A 14540-nucleotide genomic window follows, 5' to 3' on the forward strand; every position below is an offset into this window, starting at 1 on the left:
GTCTGAGAAGAGAGACTGGATATATTTGTAATTTTATGTTGAGTTTTCTCCAAAATAGTTTTTTTTTCTTTTAAATTGGGTAAATGAGCATACCAATCTTTTATTGGAGTAAGTGGGCAATTGTTGGCCTCAAATTGGGTAAATAGTCAAGATCCCTATTTTATCGAGTTAAAATAAAAATTAATAATTAAAATTTGTAGAACTCTTTTTTTGAGACGAGAAGTCATTGCCAAAAGTGAATCTACTGATTTTGTTTTTCCTTAACAAAACAAAAAACTTCAAAATATGTAAAAGGAATACATATGGGCTTGACAGAACCAACTCAAATTAACTACATATGGCAAAACAGGCAGTTGAAATTAAGTCTTGACACGGTTCAATGAATAGCGCCAATTTGAGAAAAAAAAATGCTTACTATAACACACGGCTTTCATCAAAAACAACGTCTTTAAAATTCTTCAAACCAGCTTGCATGGATCTAGAGAAGTATTCAAAAATCTGGCTAGAACATGAGCCCTTACAAGCACTAAAGGTACATCCATTTGTTTTATCAGTCAAAATAAAAATAAAAATAACAATAATTTTTTTTTTTGCTTGAGAAAAGAAATTACAAAAAAGAATCTCTCCTGTAACCGATCTGAAGCCTATCAAGGTTGTAGGCAAAGGAAGATCTATAAGGGATCATACCAAACCAAATCCTAATGTCAATGAACTCATGACCTAAATTAATATGTGTCTTGTCAAATCAAATCCTTTATAAGGTAATGATATTCCATTACAAAACTTTTAAATGCACTGGGCCTTTAGATAGGCCATCTTTGTCAAAGAAATGAATCATTTTGTCTAATCAGACCCCCCCAAACCACCAATTCAAGGCACCAATTTACAGAACCAGATAGATGCATCTACCCTCCAAAGATCTCTAACCCTACACCTCTATGCCTCTATGGCCCTTAAACTGAAGGCTGAGGAAGCCTGAGAAACTTTATGGACCAGAAACCTCAGCCACCTCAAAATACTAGGGTGACATTTATGTTTCACCCATTTTGCATGACCGACACTTCCAAATGCCAAATTAGAGAAAGGAGCCAAATCATGAGTCTGTCAAACATAAAACAGTATATAAATATAAGAGAAAAATTCAGCCACCGTCTCCAAACTATTCTACCAAGGCCAATTTGATACCCAAACTCTCAAACATATCAATGTGATACCCAAAAACTTACATTGACATTGACATAATACCTCCGTCCAAAATCCGTGACAGTTTCGTTAAAAACGTGACATGACAAACACATGAAGACAAAAAAAGGACCAATCTACCCTTTTCTTTTGTTAATTCATTTTTTTTCTTTTTCTTTTTCCTTCTCTATCTTCTTTTTCTCTGATGATTTGGGAACTTTCCCGAAAACTTGACATCATCATCATCAGGGGAGTCGGTGATGCTTAAGCCTACTTTACTACTACCCCAGCTCCTCTTATGCCCATGAAGACATTGAAGTCGCCTACTCTCCTAGACAGTTTCAAGATTAGCGCAAGCTCAAGATCGAAAGTTGAAAAAGACAAAGAGGTAGCCACTGGAGTCAAAAGATACAACGCCTTCTTGCAAGAACTCTCCGACCCAATTCAGTTCCCAAGCATTGATAACTTCCAGAGAAGATTGCTTGAAGGTTTTAGTCCTGGGTTTGAATAGCAAGATTAGCGCAAACTCGAGGTCTTTTATTGATGAATTGAAGAAACAGATGGTAACATGCATAACCTGAATCAGATTCAAAGTCTAGCTTTGCCAGAAGCTTCAAGAACTTGTTCCAGAGGAATTCAGCAACATCCAACGCCATTCCTATCCTTCCAATTTTGTGGACCAATGGAGTTTTGAAGAAAGCTCGACTTTGGGCACTCGATCTAAAGTCAAACTTGTATCAGGCTAACTGTCGTTGGTAGTAGGTGGCGGTTCTAGTGAAGCACGGTGGAACTTCGAGGTTAGTGGAATTGACTGAGTTAGAAGCTAAGGAGACATTTAGAATTGGGTTCTTCTGGGTTAGAGTTGATATTCATTTTTGTGTGTTTCTGGGTTCTTCTATGACGCAGTCGGAAAGATCACCTAAGGTTTACAAGCAATAAATCTAAAACAAAGGTTTTGGAGTCCACCAGAGATGAAAGAGATAAATCTCAATTTGATTGATAATATGATAAAAGATAGGTTCTGCAGCTGTTTAAGGTTTATATAGGAGAAAAGAAACCCTAGGGCGACTAACAACCAAACCCTAAATCCCACGGGTAAAAATAAAACAAATCCAAAATAAACTAGGAAACCGAAAATTCTGAAAAACAGTAAAATGCAATTTTGAGGCCCTAAACAACCCCGAAAGCCCGAAAAATGCCACACATCGTGGCATAGCCACAAGTTTTGTTCCTAGCGCGATCCTCTTTCCAGAAAGCTATGGCACAATCAAATCGGATACCAAATGCGAAAGTTGCAATAGTAACTTTGGTTTTGGTTTTCCTCATTTTGCACGATCGAGCTGTTCTTCAATTCGGGCTGCCATTCGTTCTACATCAGTCTCCTCCACCTCCGAAGAACTGGACCCCGAGTTCTCTTCAGGATAAAGAACCGCATCTTCACGAAACTCATGCAGATCAGCCACATTAAAGGTGTTAGAAATGCCTATGGAATCAGGAAGTGCAATAACATAAGCATTGTCGTTGATCTTCCTCAACACCATAAAAGGACCATATTTTCTGGGCTTCAGCTTGTTGTAGGTACCAACATGAAATCTCTCCTTCCTCAAAACACCATCACGTCATCGCCCTCTTGGAACACTTTAACTCTTCGATGCTTGTCAGCTGCAGCTTTATACTTAGCATTAGTTTCTTCCAGCTTGGCCTTAACTTCTTCTCAAAGAATTGGATTCACTAACAAAGAGACATGTATTTGGGCCTATAATGCTGACACCCCCAAGTATAAAGCCTGTTGTCCATAAATGGGTCGTTGTTAGAAAGCGTAATGAGAAAAATGAGGTTGTTAGATACAAAGCCCGCCTTGTGGGGCAAGGTTTCTCACAACGCCCTGGAATTGACTACGAGGAGACATACTCTCCCGTAATGGACGTTATAACGTTCCGCTACCTTGTCAGTTTGGTAGTATCCGAAAAACTTGACATGTAGCTTATGGATGTGGTTACAGCATATCTCTATGGGGATCTAGATTCAGAGATATACATGAAAGTTCCAGATGGACTTCAATTACCCAAATCAAGTGGCTCTAAACCATGGAGCGCATTTTCAATAAGATTGAGACGCTCACTATATGGATTGAAACAATCCGGACGGATGTGGTATAACTGTCTAAGTGACTACTTGATTGGGAAGGGATATGAGAACAATGAAATATGCCCATGCGTGTTTATAAAAAGGACAAGTTTCGGATTTTCAATTGTAGCAGTTTATGTCGATGACATGAACCTAATTGGAACTCTAGATGAGTTAAAGGAAACTGCTAAATACTTGAAATCCGAATTTGAGATGAAAGATCTTGGGAAAACACGATTTTGTCTCGGATTAGAAATCGAGCACCGTAGTGATGGGATTTTGATCCATCAGTCAGCATATACCCAAAAATTATTAAGGCGCTTTAATGAAGATAAAGCAAAGCCTGTGAGTACTCCCATGATCGGCCGTAATCTTGAGCCTGAAAAAGACCCGTTTCGTCCAAGGGATGAGGACGAAGACTTATTAGATGCTGAAGTGCCCCATCTAAGTGCAATAGGTGCATTATTGTACTTAGCTCAATGTACAAGACCGGACATCTCATTAGTTCTGCGCCAACACGCCGCCATTGGATTGACATAAAGACAATCTTTCGATACCTGAGAGGTACGATATGAGCTTGTTTTATCCCTACAGAGAGAAGAGAAATAACGGAAGTGTGGGATCGGACTCCACAAGGCAAAACGCCACCTTCCGTGCTCCTCCTCCCCTCCATCAAAATGACAACGATGTCTTGATGGGTTTTGCTGATGCATGGTATCTCTCTGACCCTTACAAAGGTCGCTCCCAAACTGGTTATTTCTTTACCATAGGAAGCACTACGATATCTTGGAGGTCTACAAAGCAGACCCTTGTTGCTACTTCCTCAAATCATGCAGAGATTATTGCTCTACATGAAGCCGTGCGAGAATGCATATGGCTAAGGTCTATAGTTAGACACATTCGAGGAACTTGTGGTTTGAAGTCTACCATAGATGAACCTACATGCATTTATGAAGATAATGCAGCTTGTATTGAGCAAATGAAATTAGGTTTCATCAAGGGCGACAACACCAAGCATATATCGCCTAAGTTCTTTTACAATCAGCAACAACAAGCACTTCTAAATATTGAAGTAAACCAAATCCGATCAGAGGATAATGTAGCGGACTTATTTACTAAGTCGTTACCTAAATCCACCTTCGAGAAACATGTGAAGAGCATCGGATTAAGAAAGTTATCCGAACTCCCATGATTGTAGCAATCAGGGGGAGGTATGATGTCTACATGTTCGATCTCGAAGAGTGAAAGACGTGTTGTGCTATTTTTGTCCTTCGACCAGGGTTATTTTTGTCCCACAGGGTTTTTGTTACCTGACAAGGTTTTTAACGAGGCAACAATCAAAGCGTCATCACCAAGTTTGAGCGGCACAAGGGGGAGTATTGAAGGATGTCGACATAATGTGTGCCTCTACAAACTAGGGTTTAGAGTTGTAATAGGAAAGTGTTCTAGGTATTCAATTGTATTCAGATTCTATTACCTATTGTGTACCTTGTAACACCCTATATAAAGGGCTCCTATTATCAATAATAAACACAATTACAATTCGAGAGTTTCTATTGGGACCTCCAAATCTGCTCACTTGACCTCACTCTATTATGAATTATTAAATGACATATATAACCTATTATAAAATGACTATTAAGGACAATAATTATACCCAAAAAAATTTATTTTCTCTAGACTTTCCAATTCAATAATATTAGATTGCATTCTTTATTATTTTCCCTATCTATTTTCATTTTCCAATTGAGTTTTTCTATTGGAACCTCCAAATTTACTCACTTCACCTTTATGCTTTTTACACCTCTTATCAAATTTTCAAATACTAAATTTACTCACTAAACCTTACTAAACTTCCTCAAATAACCTCACTCGTATAATTTGTAAACAAATTATTATCTTTAAAATAAAAAATTTAGTCATTTCAATGATTTAATCACTCTATAAATCTTAAATAAATATACATTTCTTAATCAAACTTGAGTTTCAAAAATTAATGTCTAATCAATAAGAAAATGCCATGAACTATTATGTTTTTTTTTTTTGTTTTTTTTTTCTATTTTAGCTGTACAAAAAAAAAAGAAGAAATCATTTGTTTTTATTCTAAAAAAAAAAAATCATTCGTTTTTTTAATGTTTATTTTTTTTTCTGTATTTTTTGTACCACATGATTAATTATTTAAATCTTTTAGTTTTTTTTTTTTTTTTTTGCAAATATAATAGATTGACTTAGATTTAGGTCATAAATCATAAGAGGATTTATTTTGTTTTCCCTCACCAATATGCGTTCAACACTTCAACATATATATCATACATTTTTATGTCACATGATCTTAATCATATTTTTGATTCTTATTAAATATATATGAATACTTTAATGAGTATGTAGTGAAATTGAAAAATGAAAATAGATAAGGAAAATAATAAGGAATACAATCTAATATTATTGAATTGGAAAGTCTACATAAAATAAATATAATATTTTTTTGGTATAATTATTGTCCTTAATAGTCATTTTATAGTAGGTTATATATGTCATTTAATAATTCATAATAGAGTGAGGTCAAGTGAGCAGATTTAGAGGTCTCAATAGAAACTCTCTTTCCAATTTCACTACATACTCATTAAAGCATTCACATATATTTAATAAGTAAAACTATGATTAAGATAAAAATGTATGATATGCATATTGAACGCATATTGGTCAGGAAGAACAAAATAAATTGTATTATAACCTAAATCTAAATCTATCCATTATATTTGCAAAAAGAAGAAGAAAAAAACAGAGCTAGCAAATAAAAAAAAATAAAAAAATATTTAAATAATGAATCATGAGGAACAGAAAATAGAGAAACATTAAGAAAAAATGATTAATCTTGATTTTTTTTAGCACAGCTAAAAAAGAAAAAGTAAATTAAAAAAATCACATAATAGTTCATGTTATTTTATTTTTATTAATTTTTAAAACTCAATAACTTGTGTTTGATTTTTTTTAATTGGATAAGAGATTTATGTTGTCTGATTAAGGAATGGTGATGTAATTAAGATTTATAGAGTAACTAAATCATTGAAATGACTAAGTTTTTTATTATAAAGATCTTAGTTTGTTTCTAAATTATATGAGTGAGGTTATTTGAGGAACTTTAGTGAGGTTTAATGAGTAAATTTAGTATTTGAAAATTTGATAGGAGGTGTAAAAAGTATAGAGGTCAAGTGAGTAAATTTGGAGGTTCCAATAGAAAAACTCTTACAATTCTCCTACAAAAGAGAACACATTTTTCCAACGACAAGTCTTGTTGTTGCCAAAAGTGGATCTACCAATTTTCTTTTTTCTTTTTCTTTAACAAAAAAAAAAATTAAAATATGTAAAAGGAATACATTATTGGGCTCGGCATAACCAACTCAAATGAACTATAGCAAAACATTGGCTGTCGAAATTGAGTTTTGACATGGTTCAATGAATAGCGCCACTTTGAGAAAAAATTGTTTATTATAATACACAATTTTCATTAAAAACAGTATCTTCAAAATTCTTTAGACTGGTTTGCACGGATTTAGAGAAGTATTAAGAATTCCAATAAAACCGAAATGAGCCCTTACAACACTTAAATGAACTATTTGACATATAGTCGCATAGTATTCTTTTTTTTTTTTTTGGGTCAAAAAATAGTCATGCAGTATAAATTGATGAATACTACTTGATGCTGTGCAAAAGGGTTGAAATATGGAGAAATTTTTCTATGCTACAGTCAAACCATGTCATCGACTGACATGGTTTGACTTTCCAATGATAATTCGACACATAGCCTTGTATTTAGTTTAATTAAAAAAATCCATTTTTTCATTATTATGGGGAAAGACCTTTTTAGGTTCCCTTCATCTTCTTGCCCAATCTTCTCCAAAAGAAACCTCATTTGAAGTGGACGATGGCACGACGACATCTCCGTCGAGATCAATCATGTTGGAGTCTGCTCTCTCAAGGCGGAACTTGCTATTGCTAGGGATGTATTTCTAGAGACCATCAATGGGGCTGACATAGAACACCAATTGGTTCTGGAAGATTTTGAGGAAGAAGACGATGAAGCCGGCGATGTAGCTGAAGGTGAAGGCGTAGGTCCAAAGGCGGCAAGAGGAGGTGAAGAGGAAGGGGGGAGTGAAAGATCAGCGGCGGAAATTTGTGTTCATCGGATGAGATAAACAAAATAATCATTAAGTTAAATCAAATTAATCAAATAGGGTTCAATCTTACCTCTTCCTCTTTACCCAGATTTTTTTTTTTATCTAATAACACAGAAATCTCAGTAATAGAGTATGAATTGTTAAGCAAGTTAAAAGCCCAGACTTGAAACTACCCAGATTACCCGTTCAAAGAACCGCATAAATATATCAATAAATGATTTTAGATTTGGGAATGCTTTGCATGTTCACAGCAACATGCATAATCTCAGTAACATAAATCGTAGAAGAAGATGATATTGAGATGCTAGGCTTGTAAAGAGGTAGGCAGCCAAGATGAACATAGATCAGAGGTAGGAAGCTAAGATGAAAGCCAAGGTGAAAGACCCAAAAAGGTCTTTTTCCCCTATAACAAATCAGTTGTATATTAATTAAATTAAATACGAATCTAGGTGTCAAATTATTATTAGGAAGTCAAACCATGTCAGCATTGTGACATGGCTTGACTGTAGCATAGAAAAATTTCTCTGAAATATGTGTCTTGTCAAATCAAATCTTTCCTTAAGAAGGCAGTGATATTCCATTACAAAACTTTTAATGTACTGGGCCTTTAGATAGGCCGTTTGTCAACGAAATGAATCATCTTGTCTAATCAGACCCCTCAAACACCCAATTCAGGGCACCCATTTACAGAAGAATCAGATAGATACATATATGGTATATCTCCAAAGAATTCCAACCCTACAACTCTATGGATTATGGCCCTTAAACTGGCGGCTGAGGAAGCCTGAGAAACTACATGGACCAGAAACCTCAGCCACCCCAAAATACCATAATACATTGTGACCTTTATGTTTTTACCCATTTTGCCTGACCGACACTTCCAAATGCAAAATTGTAGAAAGGAGCCAAACCATGAGTGATGACTGATGAGTCGGTCAAACGTAAGACAGTATATACATAAATGAACTTTGTTTCTTTCAGAGAAATTACAGGAGAATGTTTTTACATGCCTCACTGATTGCCAATAATGAATCTAGAAACCAAAGCATCAGAAAACACAGCAAATTTATCCTTACCCATGCCAGCGAGCTGCGGCAGCTGCCTATGTCGGTGAGGTTAAGCAAGCACAGTTTGCCCATGCAAGCGAGGCTAATTGTAGACGACATTTTCAGTGAGTTTTTTCAAAATGAAAGTCTGACCATGCCGTATGACATTGGAAATATGTCCCAACTCCTTGAGAATCGATCCTGAACATTTTACTCAAAAATTACAAAATTTGTTCGAAATCATTATTTTTCACCCAAAACCGTGGGTTATTACAGCGCACGGTTTTTGGGCTAAAATTGCATATTCTTATTTTCTTATCAAAATCTGCACATTCTCAAGTCATAATTTTTATGCAATTCTCTAGCTGACGGAACTCAAAAATCTCGCCCCGATTTTATTATACAATTTTTCAAAGAAAAAAAACCAGGAAATTTATTTTTTTTTAAATCCATTCAAGATTTTGGTGCTCTGTCAATTGAAGTACTTTCTAAAAATCATATTCTACGTATGGTGAGCGGCTGCATTGGAGAATTTCAAGAACATGCACAGGAATTTGCATGTTTCGGCATATGACGGCCCCTCTAAACCATTGCCTTGATAAACTCCATTTTGTAGTTTTAAACACCTCATCCCCTAAACTTTTCATTTATAAAACATTATTTTTTAAAAGTGGTCCAACTGACGAAACTCTAAAATCTCAAACTGGTTTTTTTATTTACAATTTTCCAAAGCCAAAAAATAAGAAAATTCACCAATCGAAATTTTGTTGTCCCACGAGTTCAGACAGCTTCTAAAAATCCGCAGTAACTATCATAAGAAATATGTAGAGACAGAAAAGAATTTAACATTAAAACTGATCAATGACATAATATTGAGGGAAGAACATTTGGAACTGGTATTGGGGAGTGATTGAATAAAAGAAGTTCCTATTGAGAACTTCACACTGTGTAAACTATGGCTATAAATAAATCATGTTATTGAAGCAGAAGGTAAATCATTGAACTACTTCACTGTGCAATGTGCATATCGGTGTTGCTTTTTCTATCTTTCTCTTGCACCCTATTAGCTCATTTGCTCTCCAATGAGGTCAAGACCAACAAGGAGGAAGGTCACACCTTGGAAGAGTAGGAAGTAAAAGTGTACTCCTTGAGCAGCTAACAGACTCCTGACCGAAGCTGTGAGCAGGAGGAAAGCTAGAGCAAGTTCTTTCCTGTATATCTTGTTAGCTTTCTTGACAGGCAAAGGAGATGCTACTTCTTTATGTTCCATAAGTTTGTTCAACTCGGAAAGCTCACTCTCTGAACCTACTCTGTGGATCGGTAATTGGTTTATCATCTTTGTTTCCCTTTCCGCAGCAGCCAGTAAATCGGATTCTGATGACCGGCCAGCCTTCTTGGTGACAATCCACTCGTAAGAGCTACCAAGTTGGAACAATCCAGAGACCATTGCATTGAATTTGGTAACGGACATGGTGTTCTCGAAAAGGAGGTAAGGAACAATAAAAGGGAAGGACTTGGGGGCTGGAAGAACATTGAGTAACGACATGAAAATGGGCACATAGCATATGACCCACGAAGGAAGCTCTGCCTCAGGGACAAACATGGTTAATGGAAGAATTATGCAGAATAGGGTGAAAGAATAGAAAGGAAGGATGAGTTTCCTCAATAGAAAGAATAGTAGTATCAAGTTTGCTTTCTTCCATGCTGATATCTGCATTATCAATATTAAGAGAAATTATGGCATATGTTATAAATATTTGCAATTGTAAAATATGGAATGTGAACATTTTTGGTACCTTAGAAGTAATAACCGCTGGAAGGCACAATCTAAATAGCTGCATAGGACCAGTATGCCAGCGATGCTGCTGCTTCCTGTAAGCTTCATAAGACTCTGGCACTTCGCATAGTACCTAAAATTTACATATAATTTAGGACTAAAAAAATTGCACACATTTGGAAGACATGGTGATATCCCAAATATGAACTGTTTTTCCTTTGCTCACATTCACATTTGAATTTTGAAAAATATATCTATGGTATATTTCTGGCACTATTTCTCCATATCCTAATTTTATTTAAATGATTAGTCAATATTAAATGGTTGGTTATGGAATAACTATGCTCTGAAATTACCTGAACATCATTAAGGTAAATAAATTTCCAACCATTGAGATGAGCCCGGACAGCTATGTCCATATCCTCCACGGTAGTCCTTTCCAGCCATCCTCCAGATTCCTCAAGGGCTTTTATTCTCCAAACACCAGCAGTTCCATTGAAACCAAAGAAATTAAGAAACACACCATTAACCTGTTGTTCCACCTCAAAGTGGAAACACAAATTAATGTTTTGGAGACGAGTCAACAAGTTCTCATCCTTGTTCACAAAAGCCCATCTTGCCTGAACTAGACCAACTTGGGGATTGCCCTGCAATATTGGTTAAGATAGAATAAGTTCCTAAAGTGTACTCCAACCAAAAATCACACTGGAAGATGTTCTTGTTGTTTATATTCACCTTGAAATGTGGCACTGTTTTCTTAAGGAAGTCTGGATTAGGTTGGAAATCTGCATCAAAGATTGCCACAAACTCATAGTCCTTCACATAATCACAGCTCATTGCAGACTTGAGATTTCCTGCTTTGTAACCAGTTCTAATCTCGCGATGCCGATATATTATGTTGATACCCCTTTGGCTCCAGTCAGCAACCTCTGACTTAATTAACCACCGGATGCCCTCATCATCAGAATCATCAAGAACTTGAATTAGTATACGGTCCTTTGGCCAATCAATCTGGCAAACTGCAGAGATAGACTGCTCATATACCTGCAAAAAGGCCATGGCAGAAAATCTTGTGAACATCGTGAAGAATCTACAGGATTTCTATCATGAATTACCTTTAGTGGAAAGCTGTCGTTTACTAAGGCATATAAATAGTAGATCTGAACAATGTGACACAAATCTTCACATTCTTTCTAAAACATCAGAATTGTAACTCTAATTTGCTATCTTGGTAAAAGCATGCATTCCCACTTTATCTTGTCTTAAAGTTAATTCTTGATTTTAACAGTGAAAATAATTCTTCAATGTTCACAAAAGTTTTTGAGTGATGCTATTCCAATCAGAGAAGACAAGCAATGCCTTTTGCTTTCCTGTTCACTACATATGCAGTCTTTTTTCGTCAAAATTTTTCAAGCAACTAAAACGTGCCTATCTACTCCAGAAATAGTAACTCACTACCCTAAATGAAACATAATAAGCTGATAGAAACAAAAGTGAGAAGAAAATAGGAAGGGAAAAGATAGAATTCAATTCATTACCTCTTTCTCATTACACATAGGAATTTGAACAAGAACCATGGGGTACTCATAGTCCGACTTCTCAAGATCATCCAACTTCATAGAATTTGCATCAATGGTGGGCTTAATTTTCTTGTACTTAATCCACAAGCATCCCAACGAAAGTATCATACGGTCTGCAGATTGGATCATGAAAAGAACAACACAAAATGTAGAGAGTGCTTGAATTGGAGGTGCAATGTAATCGGCCCGAAACCTTAACCAGGCAAGATAAACCACGTGGAGCAAGCCCTGTATATCAGAAGTCCGAGGGATGTGCAAGCTCGGATTCCTGAAGTAATGCCACCCTTTGAAATAAGCAACTACCTCAAAACCCAAAATGGCAATGGAGGTCACTAGGAAGACTCTTATGACTGTAAACAACAACCTTGCCCTTCCCAATTTCCCATTCTCCATTGCTACTCCTTGCCTAAAGATTAGCCTCTTGTTAATGGTACCAAGCAATGACCAGAGGAGTGTAGCAAGTGAAGCAATGAGACTCACAAAACGTTGAGCCTTGAGAAGCAAAACCCATGAGGCCTGCTTAGCATTCTTACCCCTGCTTTTCTCAACAGGCCTGAATGCAGAGTCTGGACCATCAATCTCCACAACTGAGAAATTGGGGTTCTCCATTTTCACAACCACTGGTGTTCCTCCTCCCTTCTTAGCATTCTTTGCCCACATCTTGGAAAAATCAAATCTTGGAGCCATTTTCTCAAACCCAATAACACACTAAACAAACAAACAAAAATAATAATATGAAGAACCCCAGAACCCAAAGCCCCAAAATTTACCAAAGACCAAGAAAAACTCTAAAACCCAGATCTGAAAATAGAGAAATGAGCCAAACCCATTTCTAGAACACCCACAAAAATGAAAAAAGAACCAGACTTTACCAATGAAAACTCAAAGAACTGAAGAAGAACCCATGAAATGCAGCAAGGGAAAGCCACAAAGGACAAAGTCTGGTAGGTTCTTTGTTCACTCTAGAAGACACACACAACATGGAAAAGCAACGTTATGAGGGAAAGTATCTGCTGCAGCTGTAATACCCAAAACACCATGTGGGGTATTTGTCAAGCTCAGCCCTTGGTTTTAAACTCAGCAAAGCATATATTACCCCTTGGTCTTGGTGAAATAGTTTTGAGTCCTAAAAGAATCTGCATAAAAGTTCACAGATTCTGCCTGAAACAAGAACACTCAGTCAAGACTGATTTGACTCTAAGTAAGGCTGACTCAGTTGAAACTGTAGTGAAATCAGGAGCCATTCATGTTTAAGAAAAATACCAACCCAAATGAACACCCAACTGTGAAAACAGAGCTGTGATACAAGTCTACAATGGCGGAAAAGGCTCAGTGTCACTACTACTTAAACCAGCTCACTCTCACTTTCATAATATAAGGATTCAGAATAAAATACTTGCTTAGTGATAATGACGGTATCATATACTGTAAGATGGAAGCTTATTTATAATAAGAATATTCTTTGGTTCTTATAGTCTGTGTGACAAATTAAAGTATGAACATTGATACATAGAGACGGGGTTGTGAGAGGGCCACCGAAAGACAATGCTACCCTCCAATAGTCCAATGGAGGTGGTAGTAAAAAGATTTTCATTTTAGGGGTGTAAAGTTGTAAACTTGACAGATTTCTTTTTCTTTTTAGAAAAAAAAGAATGGAAATGTTCCATTTAATGAGAAAATTCACATATGAAAATAGATAGAAACACTTTGTTAAATTCCATTGAAATATTGAATTTTATTTGTTACACAAATGAGTCAATAACAAAATACCATTTTAGTTTAATAATCAATTAGCCTCATAATTGTCAAATAAGTTAGTTGACTAATGAAAAAAGGTCAATCAAAACATTTTAAGAATCATTACATCGTATTAAAATGAGACTTGTTTCCAATACTAAAAGGATTCTTTTTGACTCAATTAATCTCTTAAATAGTCAATTATGTCTTTTCTTTTAAACTCGTCACTTTGAATAAGATTGTACCGAACAAAATTTTGTCAACTTTGACGCTCTAGATATAGGTAATATATTTTTCTCCAATATGTATTTCTTTCCAAACTTGCCATGTTTTATTATTAGAGCTCAACTTTCTTTAAAATTTTATCCTATAAAAGCGAAAAAGAAACCTTTTTCTTTATTAAGAAAACGAAAATTCACATAAAGTAAAAGAGGTAAGGTGGACTTTTTCTTTTTCTTTTTGGATTTTTATTGTTGCATTACACGCATGGCTAATCCTGCCCTACATTTTCTGTACAGGGTCAAGATTCACAGAGGCAAATCCTATGCAAATATTTTTCTTCGACATTTATTGTAGAAGATAGATTCTACCCATTTTGTTTTTATGCATGTATAAAATTTGGACCTTGTCATTATTTATGAATCTGTGTCGTTGCATGTGATCTACTGATAGTAACTGCTATCAACAGAGAGTCTCAGAGATCGATCAAGGAAGGCCTGAATGAGATCAAGTACTCAGCTACTTCTATTATGAGGCATGAGCCGGAGAAGAAAGGCCTGAAATCAACTCTAGTCATACCAATTCATAGTTTCATACCCTCATCCCCTATATTTTGCTGTGATTTTCCTCGTATACGAAGAGTTTGTTCTTCTATAACTAAGTAGAGTTCTTGGTTCGAATGATATTTTAAAAA

General features: G+C 35.8%; 1 protein-coding gene across 1 annotated transcript; it reads right to left on the reverse strand.

Moving 5' to 3' along the window:
- Nucleotides 1-9360: 9360 nt before the first annotated feature.
- LOC112174709 (probable xyloglucan glycosyltransferase 5) lies at nt 9361-13225 on the reverse strand. Its single transcript, XM_024312503.2, has 5 exons — nt 11849-13225; nt 11046-11354; nt 10667-10957; nt 10330-10443; nt 9361-10244 (listed from the first exon to the last, which is right to left on the reverse strand). Exons 1-5 carry the CDS (start codon nt 12575-12577, stop codon nt 9597-9599), a joined length of 2091 nt encoding a protein of 696 aa, XP_024168271.1. The 5' UTR covers nt 12578-13225; the 3' UTR covers nt 9361-9596.
- Between the last annotated feature and the right edge of the window lie 1315 nt (nt 13226-14540).

This window comes from Rosa chinensis, chromosome 6 (genome assembly GCF_002994745.2).
Source record: "Rosa chinensis cultivar Old Blush chromosome 6, RchiOBHm-V2, whole genome shotgun sequence".
In the NCBI taxonomy this organism is placed as follows: domain Eukaryota; kingdom Viridiplantae; phylum Streptophyta; class Magnoliopsida; order Rosales; family Rosaceae; genus Rosa; species Rosa chinensis.

Bases quoted from the DNA above. Each gene is read 5' to 3' on its own strand.
- LOC112174709 (XM_024312503.2), bottom strand. From the start codon at position 12,577: ATGGCTCCAAGATTTGATTTTTCCAAGATGTGGGCAAAGAATGCTAAG. The intron at 11,355-11,848 runs GTAATGAATTGA...GCCTTTTTGCAG, and splicing joins CTATGTGTAATGAGAAAGAG to GTATATGAGCAGTCTATCTC. The intron at 10,958-11,045 runs GTGAATATAAAC...CCAATATTGCAG, and splicing joins AAACAGTGCCACATTTCAAG to GGCAATCCCCAAGTTGGTCT.